This window comes from Zosterops lateralis (assembly GCF_965231275.1).
Source record: "Zosterops lateralis genome assembly, chromosome: 1".
NCBI classification, from domain to species: domain Eukaryota; kingdom Metazoa; phylum Chordata; class Aves; order Passeriformes; family Zosteropidae; genus Zosterops; species Zosterops lateralis.
The window spans coordinates 150,541,880-150,556,337 of NC_139762.1; the positions used below are offsets into that span (position 1 = coordinate 150,541,880).

General features: G+C 48.3%; 1 protein-coding gene across 4 annotated transcripts in view; it reads right to left on the reverse strand.

Moving 5' to 3' along the window:
- ARHGAP39 (Rho GTPase activating protein 39) overlaps positions 1-14,458 on the reverse strand; it is a 101,173-nt gene that overhangs the window by 2,954 nt on the left and 83,761 nt on the right. For all 4 annotated transcript variants that reach the window (XR_014590773.1, XR_014590774.1, XM_083868362.1 and 1 more), the window contains exons 4-10: positions 12,965-14,366; positions 8,170-8,731; positions 5,577-5,669; positions 3,138-3,211; positions 1,266-1,465; positions 396-487; positions 141-310 (exon numbers count right to left, since the gene is read on the reverse strand). Coding sequence is in view for 2 of the 4 variants with exons in the window: in XM_083868362.1 (XP_083724488.1) it covers positions 141-310; positions 396-487; positions 1,266-1,465; positions 3,138-3,211; positions 5,577-5,669; positions 8,170-8,731; positions 12,965-14,366 (2,593 nt within the window). In the remaining 2 variants the exon portion in view is untranslated. The remainder of the gene's footprint in view (positions 1-140; positions 311-395; positions 488-1,265; positions 1,466-3,137; positions 3,212-5,576; positions 5,670-8,169; positions 8,732-12,964; positions 14,367-14,458) is intronic.

Below are 14,458 nucleotides of genomic sequence, written 5' to 3' on the forward strand. Positions count from 1 at the left end.
GGATGATGGCGATGATGGGATTGGTGGAACTCTTGGTTCTTGGCCACCACACTGTGACCTCAGAGAACCCAAAACCACCTGAAGAGCAGGAACCAGGCCTGGTGGTCACCTGGTGGGCCAGCAGAAGATGCTGCTCCTACCTGGAGGAAGCGGATGAGGTAGCACAGCACCATTTTGTTGATCCGGGGCAGGGAATGGACGACGGCGATGGCGGCCTCGGGGTTCTCGTAGTGGGAGATGCAGCGCTCGTAGAACTCGTGAGGGATCAGCGGCTCCTCCAGCTCGCGGTACCAGAGCTTCAGCAGCGACGCTGGAGGACACAAACAACAGGAGATGTGAGATCTTCTATGTGGAGCTTCTGTCCCACCAAAAAAAAATCTACCCCGAGGTCCTACCAGGAACGTGTGGGTCCTCCAAGCCGGTGGGGATCTTCCATTGGTCCACCTGCAGCTTGAGGGCGTTGACCTCATCGATGTCACCGGGGACCCTGTTGGGGGAAGAGGCATTGGTGGCCGAGTGACCAATGGGGACCTCCCAGCTCAAGAGCTTTAGGTGCTCCAGGAGAACCAGGACATCAGCTGGCATGGAGCTGGTTGATGCCACCAAGACCCTTTCTTGGAGGAGTGGAGAAATCTCCATGGCCTTGGAACCATCTTGGGAGCCACCAAAACCCCACCATGACTCTGGTGGCCACCATGGAAAAATCTCCATGGTATTGGACCAAGGAGAAGCTGGAGGGACCTACTGGATAGTGCCACCAAGACCCTGCCATGACTGGTGGTCACTATGGAGAAACCTCCATGGTCTTGGACCAAGGAGAAGCTGGAAGGGACCCACTAGGCTGGTGGCACCAAGACCCCACCATGGCTCTGGTGGCTGCTGTGGAGAAATCCCCGTGGAGTGAGAAGAAGTTGAAGGAACCCAGTGGATGGTGCCACCAAGACCTTGCCACGACTCTGGTGGCCACTATGGAGAAACCACCATGGAGTAAGGAGAAGTTGGAGAGATGCACTTGGATGGTGCCACCAAGACCCTGCTATGATTGGTGGCCACCATGGAGAACCCTCCATGGCCTTGGAGCCATTTTGGGAGCTTGGTGCCACCAAGACTCTGCCATGACTCTGGTGGCCACAATGAAGAAACCTCCATGGCCATGGAGAAGAACACACAGAAATGTGAATTTCCTTCATTTTGAGACAATTCTTAGGAGAACCTCCAGCTTGCTGCCACTATGAGATGTCCCCATGACGGTGAGGTGGCTTTACCTGAAGATGCCCTCGGTCTGGTCCCCATTGAGTGCCAGGACCTCCTCGGAAAGCCGGGTCTGCACCCAGGGCAGCTGCCGGTCCGGGTACCGCTCCTTCTGCATGGCCACAATGTCCTGCAGGGAGCTGCCAAACATGGACGGGTTGAAGACGGCGTTCTTGGCGTGACGGATCTCCTCGATGTTCGGTTTCTTGAGGCCCTGCAGGAGACACCAGAGGTCACCTGTGGTCTCTGTGGTGGCTGGAATGGGATGGACTCAATCCCACCACCCCCCTGGTTGAGCTTCATGGTGATGGTGATGGAGCCATCATCCATCCATCATCAATCCATCATCCCCATCCATCCATCCATCCATCCATCCATCCATCCATCCATCCCTCCATCATCCATCCATCCATCCATCCATCCATCCCTCCCTCCCTCCCTCCCTCCCTCCATCATCCATCCATCATTCATCCCTCCATCCCTCTATCCATCCATCATCCATCCGTCCATCCATCCATCCATCCATCCATCCGTCCGTCCGTCCATCCATCCATCCATCCATCCATCCATCCATCCCTCCATCATCCATCCATCCATCCATCCCTCCCTCCCTCCCTCCATCATCCATCCATCATTCATCCCTCCATCCCTCTATCCGTCCATCCATCCATCCATCCATCCATCCATCCATCCCTTCATCCATCCATCGCTTCATTCACCCATCATCTTGATTCCAACTCTATGGAGCTTGGTGGGACCATGGCCACACTGGAGGATCTCCACTGATGGATTTTGCCAGGAGGAGGACCTCTGGGATGCTTCTGGAAAACTGAACATTGGTGCTGGGCTTCCCGAAGGTCTCCGGAAGTTCCTTAGAAAGTTCCCAAGAAGGTTTCTCCCTACAATGTTTTCAGAAGGTCTCTAGAGTTTTTCCAGGAGGCCTCCAGAAGTTCCTTAGAAAGTTCCCAGGAACTCTCCAGAGAGTTTGCAGGTGGTCTTCTGAAGATCATCAGATGGTCTCTGGTGTGTCTTCAGAAAGTCCCCACAAGATCCCCAAAAGGTCTCCAGGTTTCCAGAAAGTCTTCAGAAGGTCTCCAGAAGACTTGGAGAAGTTCTCCAGAAGATCCTTTAAAAGGTTCCCAAAAGATCCCTACAAGATCTTCAGAGAGTTCCCAGAAGCCCTCCAGAAAGTTTCCAAAAAAATCTCCAAAATCCTCAGTCAGTCTCTAGAATGTCTTCAGAAGATCGACAGAAGGTCCTCAAAAGATCTCCAGAAGGTCTCCAGAAATTCTTCAGAATGTCTCCAGAGAACTCCCAAAAATTCTCCAGAAGTTCCTCAGAAGGTCCCAGAAGGTCCTCCCTGCAAGGTTTTCAGAAGGTCTCCAGAAAGTTTCCAGAAGGTCTCTTGAAGATCCCCAGATGGTCTCTGGAATGTCTTCTGAAGGCCCACAGGAAGTCCTTAAATAGTTTCCAGAAGGTTCCCAGAATGTCCCCTAAAGGTCTTCACAAGGTTCTCAGAAATTCTCCAGAAAATTTCCAGAACGTCCCAGAAGGTCTCCAGAAGTCTTCAGAAGTTCTCCAGAAGGTCTCCAGAAGATCTCCAGAAGGTCTCCAGAAGATCTCCAGACAGGTTTTAGGACGTGCCCAGAAGGTCAAGCTTTCCAGAAACATTCCAGAAAGTTCCCAGAAGTCCTCCAGAAGGTTCTTAGAAGATCCCCAGATGCTCTCCAGAAGATCCTCAGAAGTTCTCCTCACCACAATCACCACCCAGCACCACCTCCCTCCTTCCTCCAGCCCCTTCCCCAACCCCAGAAGCTCCTGGATGACCCCGGTGGGAGGTGACCTCCTTGTCCACCCCTTCTCAAGCCCACCCCATTTCCAGGTACCTTCTTGGCCCCGGTCAGTGCCGCCTTCTGGAGTTTGTTGTAACAGTACTTGGCGTAAGTGCTGATGGCCACCCCTGCAAGAGAAGACACACTGGGTGGTGGGATGTCACCTCCAGGACCTGCAAGAGGATCTGTCCCCTCCCCATGGTGCTGCTCCATCTCCATCCCTCTCTCAGGGAGTTTGAGGAGGCCAAGGTCCCCCTCAAACCTCACAAGAACCTTGGAGGAACCACCAAAGGTGGAGCTTTGGAGCTCCATGTCTGCCTCATCTTAGGTGGCTTTTGGGGGCCACCACTGCCATGGTCACCATTCCCATCCCATCCATCTTCTCCAGATCCCACCACTTCCATTTTCATCCCATCTCCTCTTCCTGATGGCCTCCAATGAGGAGATGACACCTACCCCAATAACCCTGAGGACTTGATTGGACCTTCCAGACCATTTCAGAAGATGCCCTGGGGACCTGGTGGGACCTTCTGGATCATTCCCAGAACCCTGGAGACCTGGTGGGACCTTCTGGATCACTCTCAGAGCTCTGGGAACCTGGTGGGACCTTCTGGACCATCCCAACAACCCTGGGGACCCGGTGGCACCTGGATCATTCCCAGAACCTTGGGGATCTGGTGGGACCTTCTGGATCATTCCCAGAGCTCTGGGGACCCGGTGAGACCTTCTGGATCGTGCCAGATGATGCTCTGGGATGGGACCTGCTGGACCATCCCAACAACCCTGAGGACCTAGTGGCACCTTCTGGATCATTCCAGAACCTTGGGGACCTGGTGGCACCTTCTGGATCACTCTCAGAGCTCTGGGGACGTGGTGGAACCTTCTGGATCATTCCCAGAGCCTTGGGGACCTGGTAGGACCTTCTGGATCATTCCAGGAGAAGCTCCAGTGACCTGGTGGAACCTTCTGGATCATTCCCAGAGCCTTGGGGACCTGATGGAACCTTCTCGACCATCCCAAAAACCCTGAGGACCTGATAGAACCTTATGGACCATCCCAGAAGATGCCCTGGGGACCTGGTGGGACCTTCTGGACCATCCAAAAATGTGGTGGCCTCAAATAATGGAATCCACTCATGGAATGATGGAGTGGTTGGGGTGGGCAGGGACCTCTGAGGACAATCTCATCCTAAACCAGAAGACCAGGCTGGAGTTTGGGATGAAGCCCAGGAGATGACGGATCAATGACCTCCAGAGGTGCCCAGGGTGGATCTAGTGGGATCTGATGGGACCTGATAGGGTTTGATGAAGTCTGATGGGATTTGATGGGGTCTGATGGGATCTGGTGGGGCCTGGTGGGATCTGATGGGATCTGATGGGATCGGGTGGACTTGGATAGAGTCTGATGAGATGAGGGGGGATCTGATGGGCTCTGATGGGTTCTGGTGGGCTCTGATGGGACCAGATCTCCATTTTTGAAGGACCAGCCCCACGAGGAACTCCTGGAGGCTCCCAAGGCCCTTCCATGGTGTCCTCTGGAGGTTCCTCCTGGTGGCTCCATCCGGGAATTCCTGGGAAATTCACCCAAAATTTGGGGGATCCTGAATTTCCCTCAATCCCCAAAATTTTGGGCATCGGGAAACCCAAAGGTGGATTCTAAGGGGTTTTTCTCAATAAATCAATTAAATTAATTGAATAAATGATATCAAATTATTATATGATTATTTAAATTAAACTACTTATATTATTATATTAGTTACATTGATTATATTAATTATATAATTATATAAATTAGTAGATCGGAAAACCCCAAGGATGGATTCTGAGGGGATTTCCTAAATTAAATTGATTATATTAATTTACTAAATTATAATAATTATGATATTAATTATATTAAACTAGTCACATAATTACATATAGAGTAAAAAATTACATTATTTATTAATATTAATATTTAGTATTAATATTAATATGAATACTAACATCCATATTATGATTTATTAATATAATACTATTGTTAATACTAATACTATGACTAATAGTAATATTAATATTAATTACTACTACTCCTACCATATTATTTATCAATATTACTATTCATTATTATTACTATTTATAATTAATGTTAATATGAATACAAATATCCATATTATGATTTTTTAACGATTATTAATATAACATTAATATTAATACTAATACTAACAATGCTAACCCTAATAATAATATTAATATTAACAATAGCATTAATTAACAATAACATTAATAATGCTATTATTAATGTTAAGGTCAAGGTTAACGTTAATGTTAATATTAATGCAAAAAATTCTAATATTATTAATACTTTTACTATTACATAAATTAAACCAATTCTATCTCACTCTTACTAATTACCCCATTAATTAATTAATTAATTAATCCGCCGTCCCTCTGTCCCTGCTGCTCCTGTCCCCTCCCTGGGGAATTGGGGGAATTTTGGGAATTTGGGGTTCCCTACCCGGCATCTCCTCGCTCTGGGCCTTTGGTTTCTTTCGCAATTTGGGTTTCTTCTGATTGGTCCTCGCCAGGATGTGCCGGATGTGCCGCGACACTGGCGACAAACCCCGGGAATTCCCACGGGAAACGACACCGGGACCAGGAGAACAACAGGAATGAGCATGGAAGTGAACATGGAATCAAAATGAAAACAATGAAATAAAAATAAAAATAAAAAAAATTAATAATTAAATTATAATTGAAATTTAAAAAGAAATCACAATTGAAATTAAAATTGAAATTACAGTTTAAATTAGAATAGGAAAAAACTAAAATTGAAAGTAAAATTAAAATTGAAATTGAAAAGAAATGGAAATTGAAATGGAAATTTTGAAATTGAAATAAAAATAAAATTAAATTTTGTAAATTGAAATTAAATGAAACTTGAAATGAAATTAAAATATAAATTGTAATTAAATTAGAATTAAAATAGAAATTTGAAATGAAATTCAAATAAAACCTGAAATGAAAATTGAAATTAAAATCGTAATAAAATGAAATTTAAAAAAAAACTGAAAGAAAATGAAAAGAAAAATTGAAATGAAATTGAAATTAAAATTAACAATTAAAATTTTAATTGAAATTTAAAAATTGAAATGAAATTAATATTGAAATAAGAAATAGAAACTTAATTGAAGGAAAAATTCAAAGGAAAATTGAACTGAAAACGGAAATTAAAGAAAAGCTGAAATGAAAATAAAGATTTGAAATAAAAATTGAAAGGAAATGAAAGAGGAAGTGAAAATAAAACATTGAAATGAAATTGAAGAAATGAAACATTGAAACGAAGTGGAAATGGAAATGAAAATAAAGAGTTGAAATGAAAATTAAAATTAAAAAATAAAGTTCAATAAAAATGCAAAAATAAAATAAAAACATAAAATTACATAAATTAAATTAATTTAAAATAAACCCAAATAAAAATAAGTAGGCAAAGATTAAAAATCAAAATAAATAAGCAAAGATTTAAAAAATTAAGGAGTTTAAAAATTTAATTGAATAGAAATAAAAATGAAAACAAACCAAAGTAAAATAGGTATTAAAGCAATAATTAAAGAGAATAAGGATGAAAATAAAGATAAAAACAAATAATTAAGAGAAAATAAAGAAGAAAATTAAAGACACAATATAAATCAATTTAAATGGAAAACAAATTAAGAAAATTAAAATTTAAAAAAAGATATAAATTCAAATATAAATTAAAACCAGTAAAATTAATAAGTAAAAATGAAACACCAACAAAAATGAAATAAAGAAAATAAATATTTAAAACTGTAAATAAAAAGAAGAAAAAAAAATAAAATATAAATAAAAACCCGATTCAAATGACAATGAAAACGCAAATTTAACCAAATGAGATGGAATCGAACATGCAAATTAAAACAAATCAACATTGACAACGAAACTAATCAACACAAAGACAACGAAATTCCCAAAAAAACACGGAAAACTCAAAACAAGGATGGAATTCGGGAATTCCCAGGGAAGGGCTCTGATTGGCTGGGGAGGAGTTGGGGGCAGAGTCTCCCCCTGTGCACTGAATCTGGTGGGTAATGACTTTGACACCTCTGGTGCGACCAACCCATCCCGACATTCCTGGGAATTCCCATTGGGAACGTGGTGTCATCTCCACCTTCCATGGCCACCTGGGGTGGGATCATCTCCTTGTGTCCCCCTCAATGTCCCTGCTGGTGTTTCCCAGGAGTTGAAGGACACCTCGGAACCCCCGGGAGAAATTTGGGATCCAAAATCCCGAATCCTCCTGGATTCCTAATCCCACCTCATCCACGACCCACTGGGAGGTGGCATCAACTCATGAGGATGTCCAGGTGGTGAAGGATTTGGGACAACCAATCCCAAGGCTGGAGAGGATCTCCAGGAAATTCCCAAATTTCCCAAATTTCTGTCTCCTTCTCTGGCCATGACCAAAAACCTTGGGAGATAAGAATCTTCCGGCTTCCATCCCAACACTGGGGTAGTTTTTGCAATCCAAAGCTACTTGAGGAGAAACATCTGGAGGTGCGAATGATGGAAACCGTGGAATCAAGGGATTTTGAATCCAAAGCTACTAGATAGGAACACTTGGAGGTGGGAATGATGGTGAAACCATGGAATCGTGGAATGGTTTGGGTTGGAAGGAACCTCTGAAGGTTGACCTGGAAGTTACTTCAGGGGATGGGAGAAATTCCAGGAGCAGAGGTGATGCTGATCCCACAAAGTGTCAAAGCTCATTTCCTCTTGGATCTCCTGTTGGATTTCCTGGGAAGGAAAAGGGTGGGAAAGACCCCAAAGCCCTGGGTGCACCTTGGGGAGGGGTCTTGGGTGAGTTCCTCATCCACCTTTCCACCAGGAGACTCAGACAAGAGGAAAGGAACCAAATCAGCCAGATGGGCCATGGAATCATGGAATGGTTTGGATTGGAAGGGACCACAAAGACCATTCAGGGACACCTTCCACTATCCCAGGTCACTCTGATCCCCATCCAGCCTGGCCTTCCACACTTCCAGAGATTGGAGACAGCCAAAGAAGCCACCGGGCCATGGTTCCTCACTTACCTTTGGTGTCATTCACCGGATCCATGTGCCGGTAAATGTATCCTTCAAGGTAGGAATGGAATTTGGGAGTGGGTGGGAAAAAGGCCAAACAAATGGCCATGAGCTCCCAGCCGCGGGCCAGGCTCTCGTAACGGAAGTTCTCGGTAGTCTGGCGGCACAGCTGGATGTAGAGCTCATCACGCAGCCCCTGCATGCTCCAACCTTTGGTGGCGATCTCCAAGGCCACGTTGAGCTGGTCAGTCTTGGCCCGCCGGTCGCCCATGTACATCTGGATGAGCTTGAAGATCTCACACGCCTCCTTCTTGACGTTGCGGTCGTTGGTCATGATCATGGGTTTCTTGATGGATTCGCTGCTCCAGGCTAGCATGTTGGCGATGGAGACCTTCCGTCGGAAGAGCCCTTGGGTGTGCTTGTTGAAGTGCTTGGAGGCCCAGTTCTCAATGTCCGTCTCCGAGGAGGGCTTGCGCAGGTTGAAGGTGGGGAAGACGCAGCTGGCGCTCGGCATCATGTTCCGTGTCTGCCGGCTGCTCTCGAACTGCGCGCAGGCACCGAGGTCCTCGGACTGGGGGACAACAGGCGGGACAGGTCAGTGGTGCTGGTAGGGTGGGAGTGCTAATGGAACAATCAATCGATTGATCGATTGATCAACTGATCAATCGATCAAGCAACAGATCAAAAAATCGCCCAACCAATAAAGCAATGAACCAACTAACAGATCAATAAACCAAGCAGCCAACTGATCAATCAAGAAACCAATCAACCAAGCAACCAACGAATCAACCAACAAACCAACCAATCAATCAATTGATCGATCAAGCAACCGATCAAAAAACCAACCAACCAATAAACCAATGAAGCAACCAACCAATGGATCAATCAATGAACCAGCCAATCAATTAACTGATTAATCAAGAAACCAACCAATCAATCAACCAATGAATTAACCAACAAACCAATCAATTAATCAATCAAGCAATCAATCAAGCAACAGATCAGAAAACTGACCAACCAATAAACCAATGATCAATCAATGAACCAGCCAACCAACCAACCAACTGATCAATAAACAAACCAATCAACCAACAAAGCAACCAATGAAACAACCAGTAAACCAGTCAACCAACCAATCAATCAACCAAGCAACCATCCAACAAATCAACCAAAAAAGCAATTAATCAATCAATCAAGCAAGCAACCAACAGATCAAAAAAATGACCAACCAACCAATAAACCAGTGAACCAACCAACAAACTGACCAATCAACAAACTGATCAATGAGACAACCAGCTAGTAAACCAACCAACCAACCAACCAACCAACCAACCAACAAATGGAGCAACCAAGCAATCAACCAATGAATGAATAAATCAACCAACCAACCAATCAATCAGCCAAGAAACCAATGGATCAAAAAACTACCAGCCAACCAATAAACCAAAGAACCAACCAACCAACCAGTCCATTAATCAGTCAATCAATCAATCAATCAATCAACCAACTGACCAGTGGAGAAACCAACAGACCAACCGACCAATGCATGAATGGTTGAACCAAAACCAATTAATTGATCCACCAAACCAATCACTCAATCAACCAACCAATGAACCAACTGGCCAGTCAGCAAATGAATGAACCAATCAATCAAACAATGAACCAACCAACCAAAAAAAGATCAATCAATCAACCAACCAATCATCCAACCAATAAATCAGCCATTCAACCAACTGACCAGTGGAGAAACCAACAGACAAACCAATCAACCAATGAATCAATCCAACAAACCAATCAAACAACCAAGCAATGAACTGACTGACCACCAACAATCCAATGAACCAGTGAACCAATCAATCAATTAATCAACCAACCAACCAATCAATGAATCAATCAACCAACCAACTAACTATTGCAGCATTCAGAGGTCTTCCCATAAACCTCATCCTCTCCAAGGAGCTTCTCCTCAATCCCATCATGGCCAAGGTTGGCTATGGCATTGATTGGCATCAGGAGGGAGGGGACTGGTGGGGACAAGTGACAGGGTGAGCTCTCTTCACTCTTGGGCAGTGGAGTCATGGACAGAAGAAGTTGGTGGCAATGTGTGTAAGCAAAGGGCGAGCGGCTTTGGGTTTCACCTGTCCTTTGGGGACACTGGAGACACACCCACCTTTAACCGCCCCCCTGTAACACCTCCCCCTACCCAAAATCACCTTCCAGAGTGGTTCTCCAGTGGCCACAGGAGGAGGCTGGTGGCTCCTCCAAGCCATGAGCAACATGGATGGTCCTTCTGAACATCCTGAGGGACAGGAGATGCTCAGGATTTAACCTTGACCTCTGCAGAGCATCCAGCTGGGAAGGACCCAGAGGAGCCCTGTGGACCAGTGTCCTTCTCCTACTGGAACCAGCACAGCTTGTGGATGTCACCCTAGGAGGTGGAGGGACACCCCAACAGCTGGTGGCCAGCATGGAGGAGGCCAGTGAGGGACAATTTGGATGGAAAATTCCATGCTGCTGCAGCCAGCCAAGGTGGCTTCATCATCTCCATCATCATCATCTCTTATGCAACATGCAGGCCAGCACCATCTGGGGGCCCTGGGGATGTGACCCATGGCAGAGAAGGACATGCCACACCATCCAGAGGTGACACCGCTGTCCCCACCTAGTGTAGAGGAGCCATGTTGGTGGCCCTGAGAAGAGTCCATGGGCATGGTGACTCCAGTGCTGTCATGGACTCGGGGTTGGGCATTAGATGAGGAACAGAAGGAAAGCAGAAGGTGGGAAGACCCAGGAGGTGGAAAATCTAGGAGGGGACAAGGAAGCCACCCAAAGAGTCAGCAGAGCTGCTGGCATGTGACTGAGCTACTTCTTCAAAGAAGTCAAGTTTCTTGTATCTTCAACAACTTGTCCTGTTCCAATGTCGAGATCTTGCCATCGACATTGCTCCACTCCCATCTTGATTGCGGTGACGATGGCAGGAACATGGAATGGGGACACCAGAGCTGAAGGTTCTACAAGAGACCGAGCCCTGCTGTCCCTGTGGAGGCCACTGCACCCCAAAGGTCCTTCTGTGTCCTCTGGTCAGCTGAAGGCCCATTGGGGTTTCTTGGTGGAAGGAGATGCAGGAGATGCTCAGAGGTCTCTCACTTGGCAGCTGTTGGGGATGTGGCTCTTCCAAAAACTGGTCCATGGGCTGGACCAGAGCCATGTTGTGCACCAAGAACACCCAGGGAGAAGGAAAGGCTGGGGACATCCATCTTCTCCAGCCAAGGAGAGCATGGCCAGGCCAGGGAGTGACACCAGAAGTGAAATGTGGTGGATCCTCTGCTACCAGAGCCAATAGGAAATTAATTAATGCTCTAATTAGCACCTAAATGAACTTGGAGGATGCTCTGGCCTATGAGAAGGGGATAAACCATTAGGCATCCACTGCAAATGGCCGTGACCTCCTGCCTGTGCCATGGGGTGACCATGGTGTCACCTCAGGAATTAGGGAATCCTCAAGGGAGAAGGTCCTGGAGCCATGTGGGTGGGGCTTGGATGTGCCTCGGTGTGGGGACACTGCACTGGTGACAATCACAGCCATGACCATGGAAGGGTTTGGGTTGGAAAAGACCTTCAAGATCGTACCGTTCCAATGGCCAGGGACACCTTCCATGGTCCCAGGTTGATCCAAACACTTCCAGGGATGAGGCAGCCACAGCTTCTCTGAGAAACCGGCTCCAGTGTCGCACCACCTTGGTGTCCCTGAGGTCCAGGACAACAGATGGGGCCACCAGGACAGAAACCTCTGAGGAGTGGAGAAGATTCCTACCACATCCCAAGCTTCATAAAGAAGGCATAGGATCCCTCATGGTGGCAGTTTTTTATCCTGGCATGAAGATCCAAAGTGGATCCAGAGCTCTCCAGTCTTGGGTTTGGACCTCCTCATGTAGCATTGAGTCCTTGGGGACAATTGTGCTTCAGGAATTTTCTGCTGCCTTTGGATGCAATGCTCCACCAATTTCATTACACATTTCCGTGGACAAAAAAGGAATTTTCCAGATGTTCCCCATGTCCATGTCCAGGGTCTCTTTCCTGCTGACACCAAATTCCATCTTCCAGGCAGTTTTCCAGGTGGGATTTATCCCCAAACGTGGCATCATCACCTGTTTTTTGGAAGCCCTGGCAGCCTTTCCCTGCCTTATCCCAACCTTTCCCTGGAGGGGAAGGGACTGATGGAGGACATCCAGAAGCTGATGGAGCATATCCAAAAACCAAGAAAACATCTGATGGGCTGGAATCTGGGCACATGGGATGCACCAGCTCCAGCAATTCCAAGTCAGAGCCTCAGGGTCTCCTCTGGAACGGGAGTTTGGGGCTGGGGGGATTTCTGGGTAGGGAACAAGCAGCCCACAACCCTGGGAAGCAAATCCTGGAAAACTGGTGGCTCTTTCATCCCAAGGTTTGGAGGGACCACCTTGCTAAGGATCAACATCTTTGAGGGACCACCTTTGCAAGGACCAACATCTTTGAGGGACCACCTTGGCAAGGATCAACTTCCCTGAGGGATCAGCCAGGGATAGGTACTCAGGGATCTCCTAGGAGCTGGGAGGATCCAGGATCTGCCCCTGACCAGGGCAGGAGAAGCCATGGCATGGAGCTGAGGCCACCACGGCACAGAGCCGCCCGTGCCCAAGCCTGCTGTGGGATCACCCCAGGGACCATCCCACTGGGTCTACACTGGTGGAGAAGGAGCTTCAACCAGGATTGGCCATGGGATTGAAGACCCCCCCAGAATCAAGACCACTCCCAAGGGCGTTACCTGAGATGGATGCAGGTAGGGCTCAGGGGAGGCCAGGTTGGTCTGGACAGAGACACTCTTCTCCAGCAGGATCTGGGGGAAGCCCAGCTTCTCGAAGGTGTTCCTCTTCCAGTGCTTGTTCTCCTGCTGCGCCAACGCCTCGTCCTCACTGAAGGCTCGCACCACCGGGCCCGGCATGGGCAGCGGCAGGGCTCCGTCACTCTCATAGCCCGAACCGTCCTTTTGGGAATCCCAGCTGCTCCTTTGCTTCATGTGGTAGTGAGCCTGCTGAGCTTCCCACGCCAGGCGTGCCTGCGCCAGGAACGGCTCTGGGAAGCCCCGCGCTGCCTCCGCCTCAGCCGCCTTGCTCTCCGTCCGGTTCATTGGAGACCTGTTGGGCACCGGCGCCGCTCGTTCCTCACCCAGCTCGCCCAAGGCCTCCCGCTCCCCCGAGCCGTCTGTGGATGAGGCGTTGGCATCGTGGTTCACCGAAGGCTTACGGCTTTTCCTCTTCCTGGTGGAGGGTGAGTAACCAGTGGAGGACAAGGTGTCCTGCTGGCTGGACCACGACATGGAGTCCTCGCCCTGGGCCACCTGGGTGCCTGTGGGGCCAGGGCAGAAGTCAGGTCCCTCCATGCTGCTGTAGTCGCCCGATTTGATCTCCAGGCGTTGGTCCCGCACCAGGCAGGGGCTGTGCTGCAGCGAGTAGGAGCCGCCGATGGGGTTGGGGGAATATTTGTGCCTCAAGCCCGTCTTCATCTTGGGGCTGGAGCCCGACTGCTCTACGTAGACCAACTGCCGGACGTATTCCTTGCCGGCAGGGCTGTATTCCAGGCTCATGAAGCGGTCAGGACACTTCTGCTTGGTGAGAACCAACTGCTGGTAGGGCGAGTTGGAGCCTTGCTTGGGCGACTGGAGGAAAGGGTGAGGCTTCCTGATGGGCGATTTCTGCGGTGAGCCGGCCTTGTAGCTGCCGCTGGCTTCGTACTGCATGTCCACAGGTGGCTCATCATAAATGGGAGCCTGGTATTCCATGGGGGGCTCCTCGTAGAGCGGGGGCTCGTAGGCGTAGCGGGGCGACGAGGGCTGGGATTCGCTGGAATGTTTGCGGTGCTGGGCTTGGAGCGGTGAGCAGAAGGAATCTCCCCGGCCCAGCAGCGGCGAGCAGCTGCCCACGTGCTCGGCCCTCTTCAGGAAAGGAGACTGCTTCCTCTCTGGGAAGAAGACGGAGTTGTCAGCGTCCGAGGAGAAGGTTTGGAGGTTGGGTGACTGTTGGCCGCCCGAGGGCCGGCGGGAGCGGGAGCCCGGTTGGTTTTCCGGGGTGTAGCCGTTGCCTTGGTGGAGGAGGAAGCTGGGCTCCCGATCCGTCACCTTGATCAACATCCGCTCCTTGGTGCCGGCATTCCATCGGAGGGATGAGGTCCTGCGGGGAGAAACGTTATGGGATGAGGGTCAGAATTCCACCGGGATTTGGGATCGCTGGTCCCAAACCTCCCAAACCACCGCAGAGCCTGG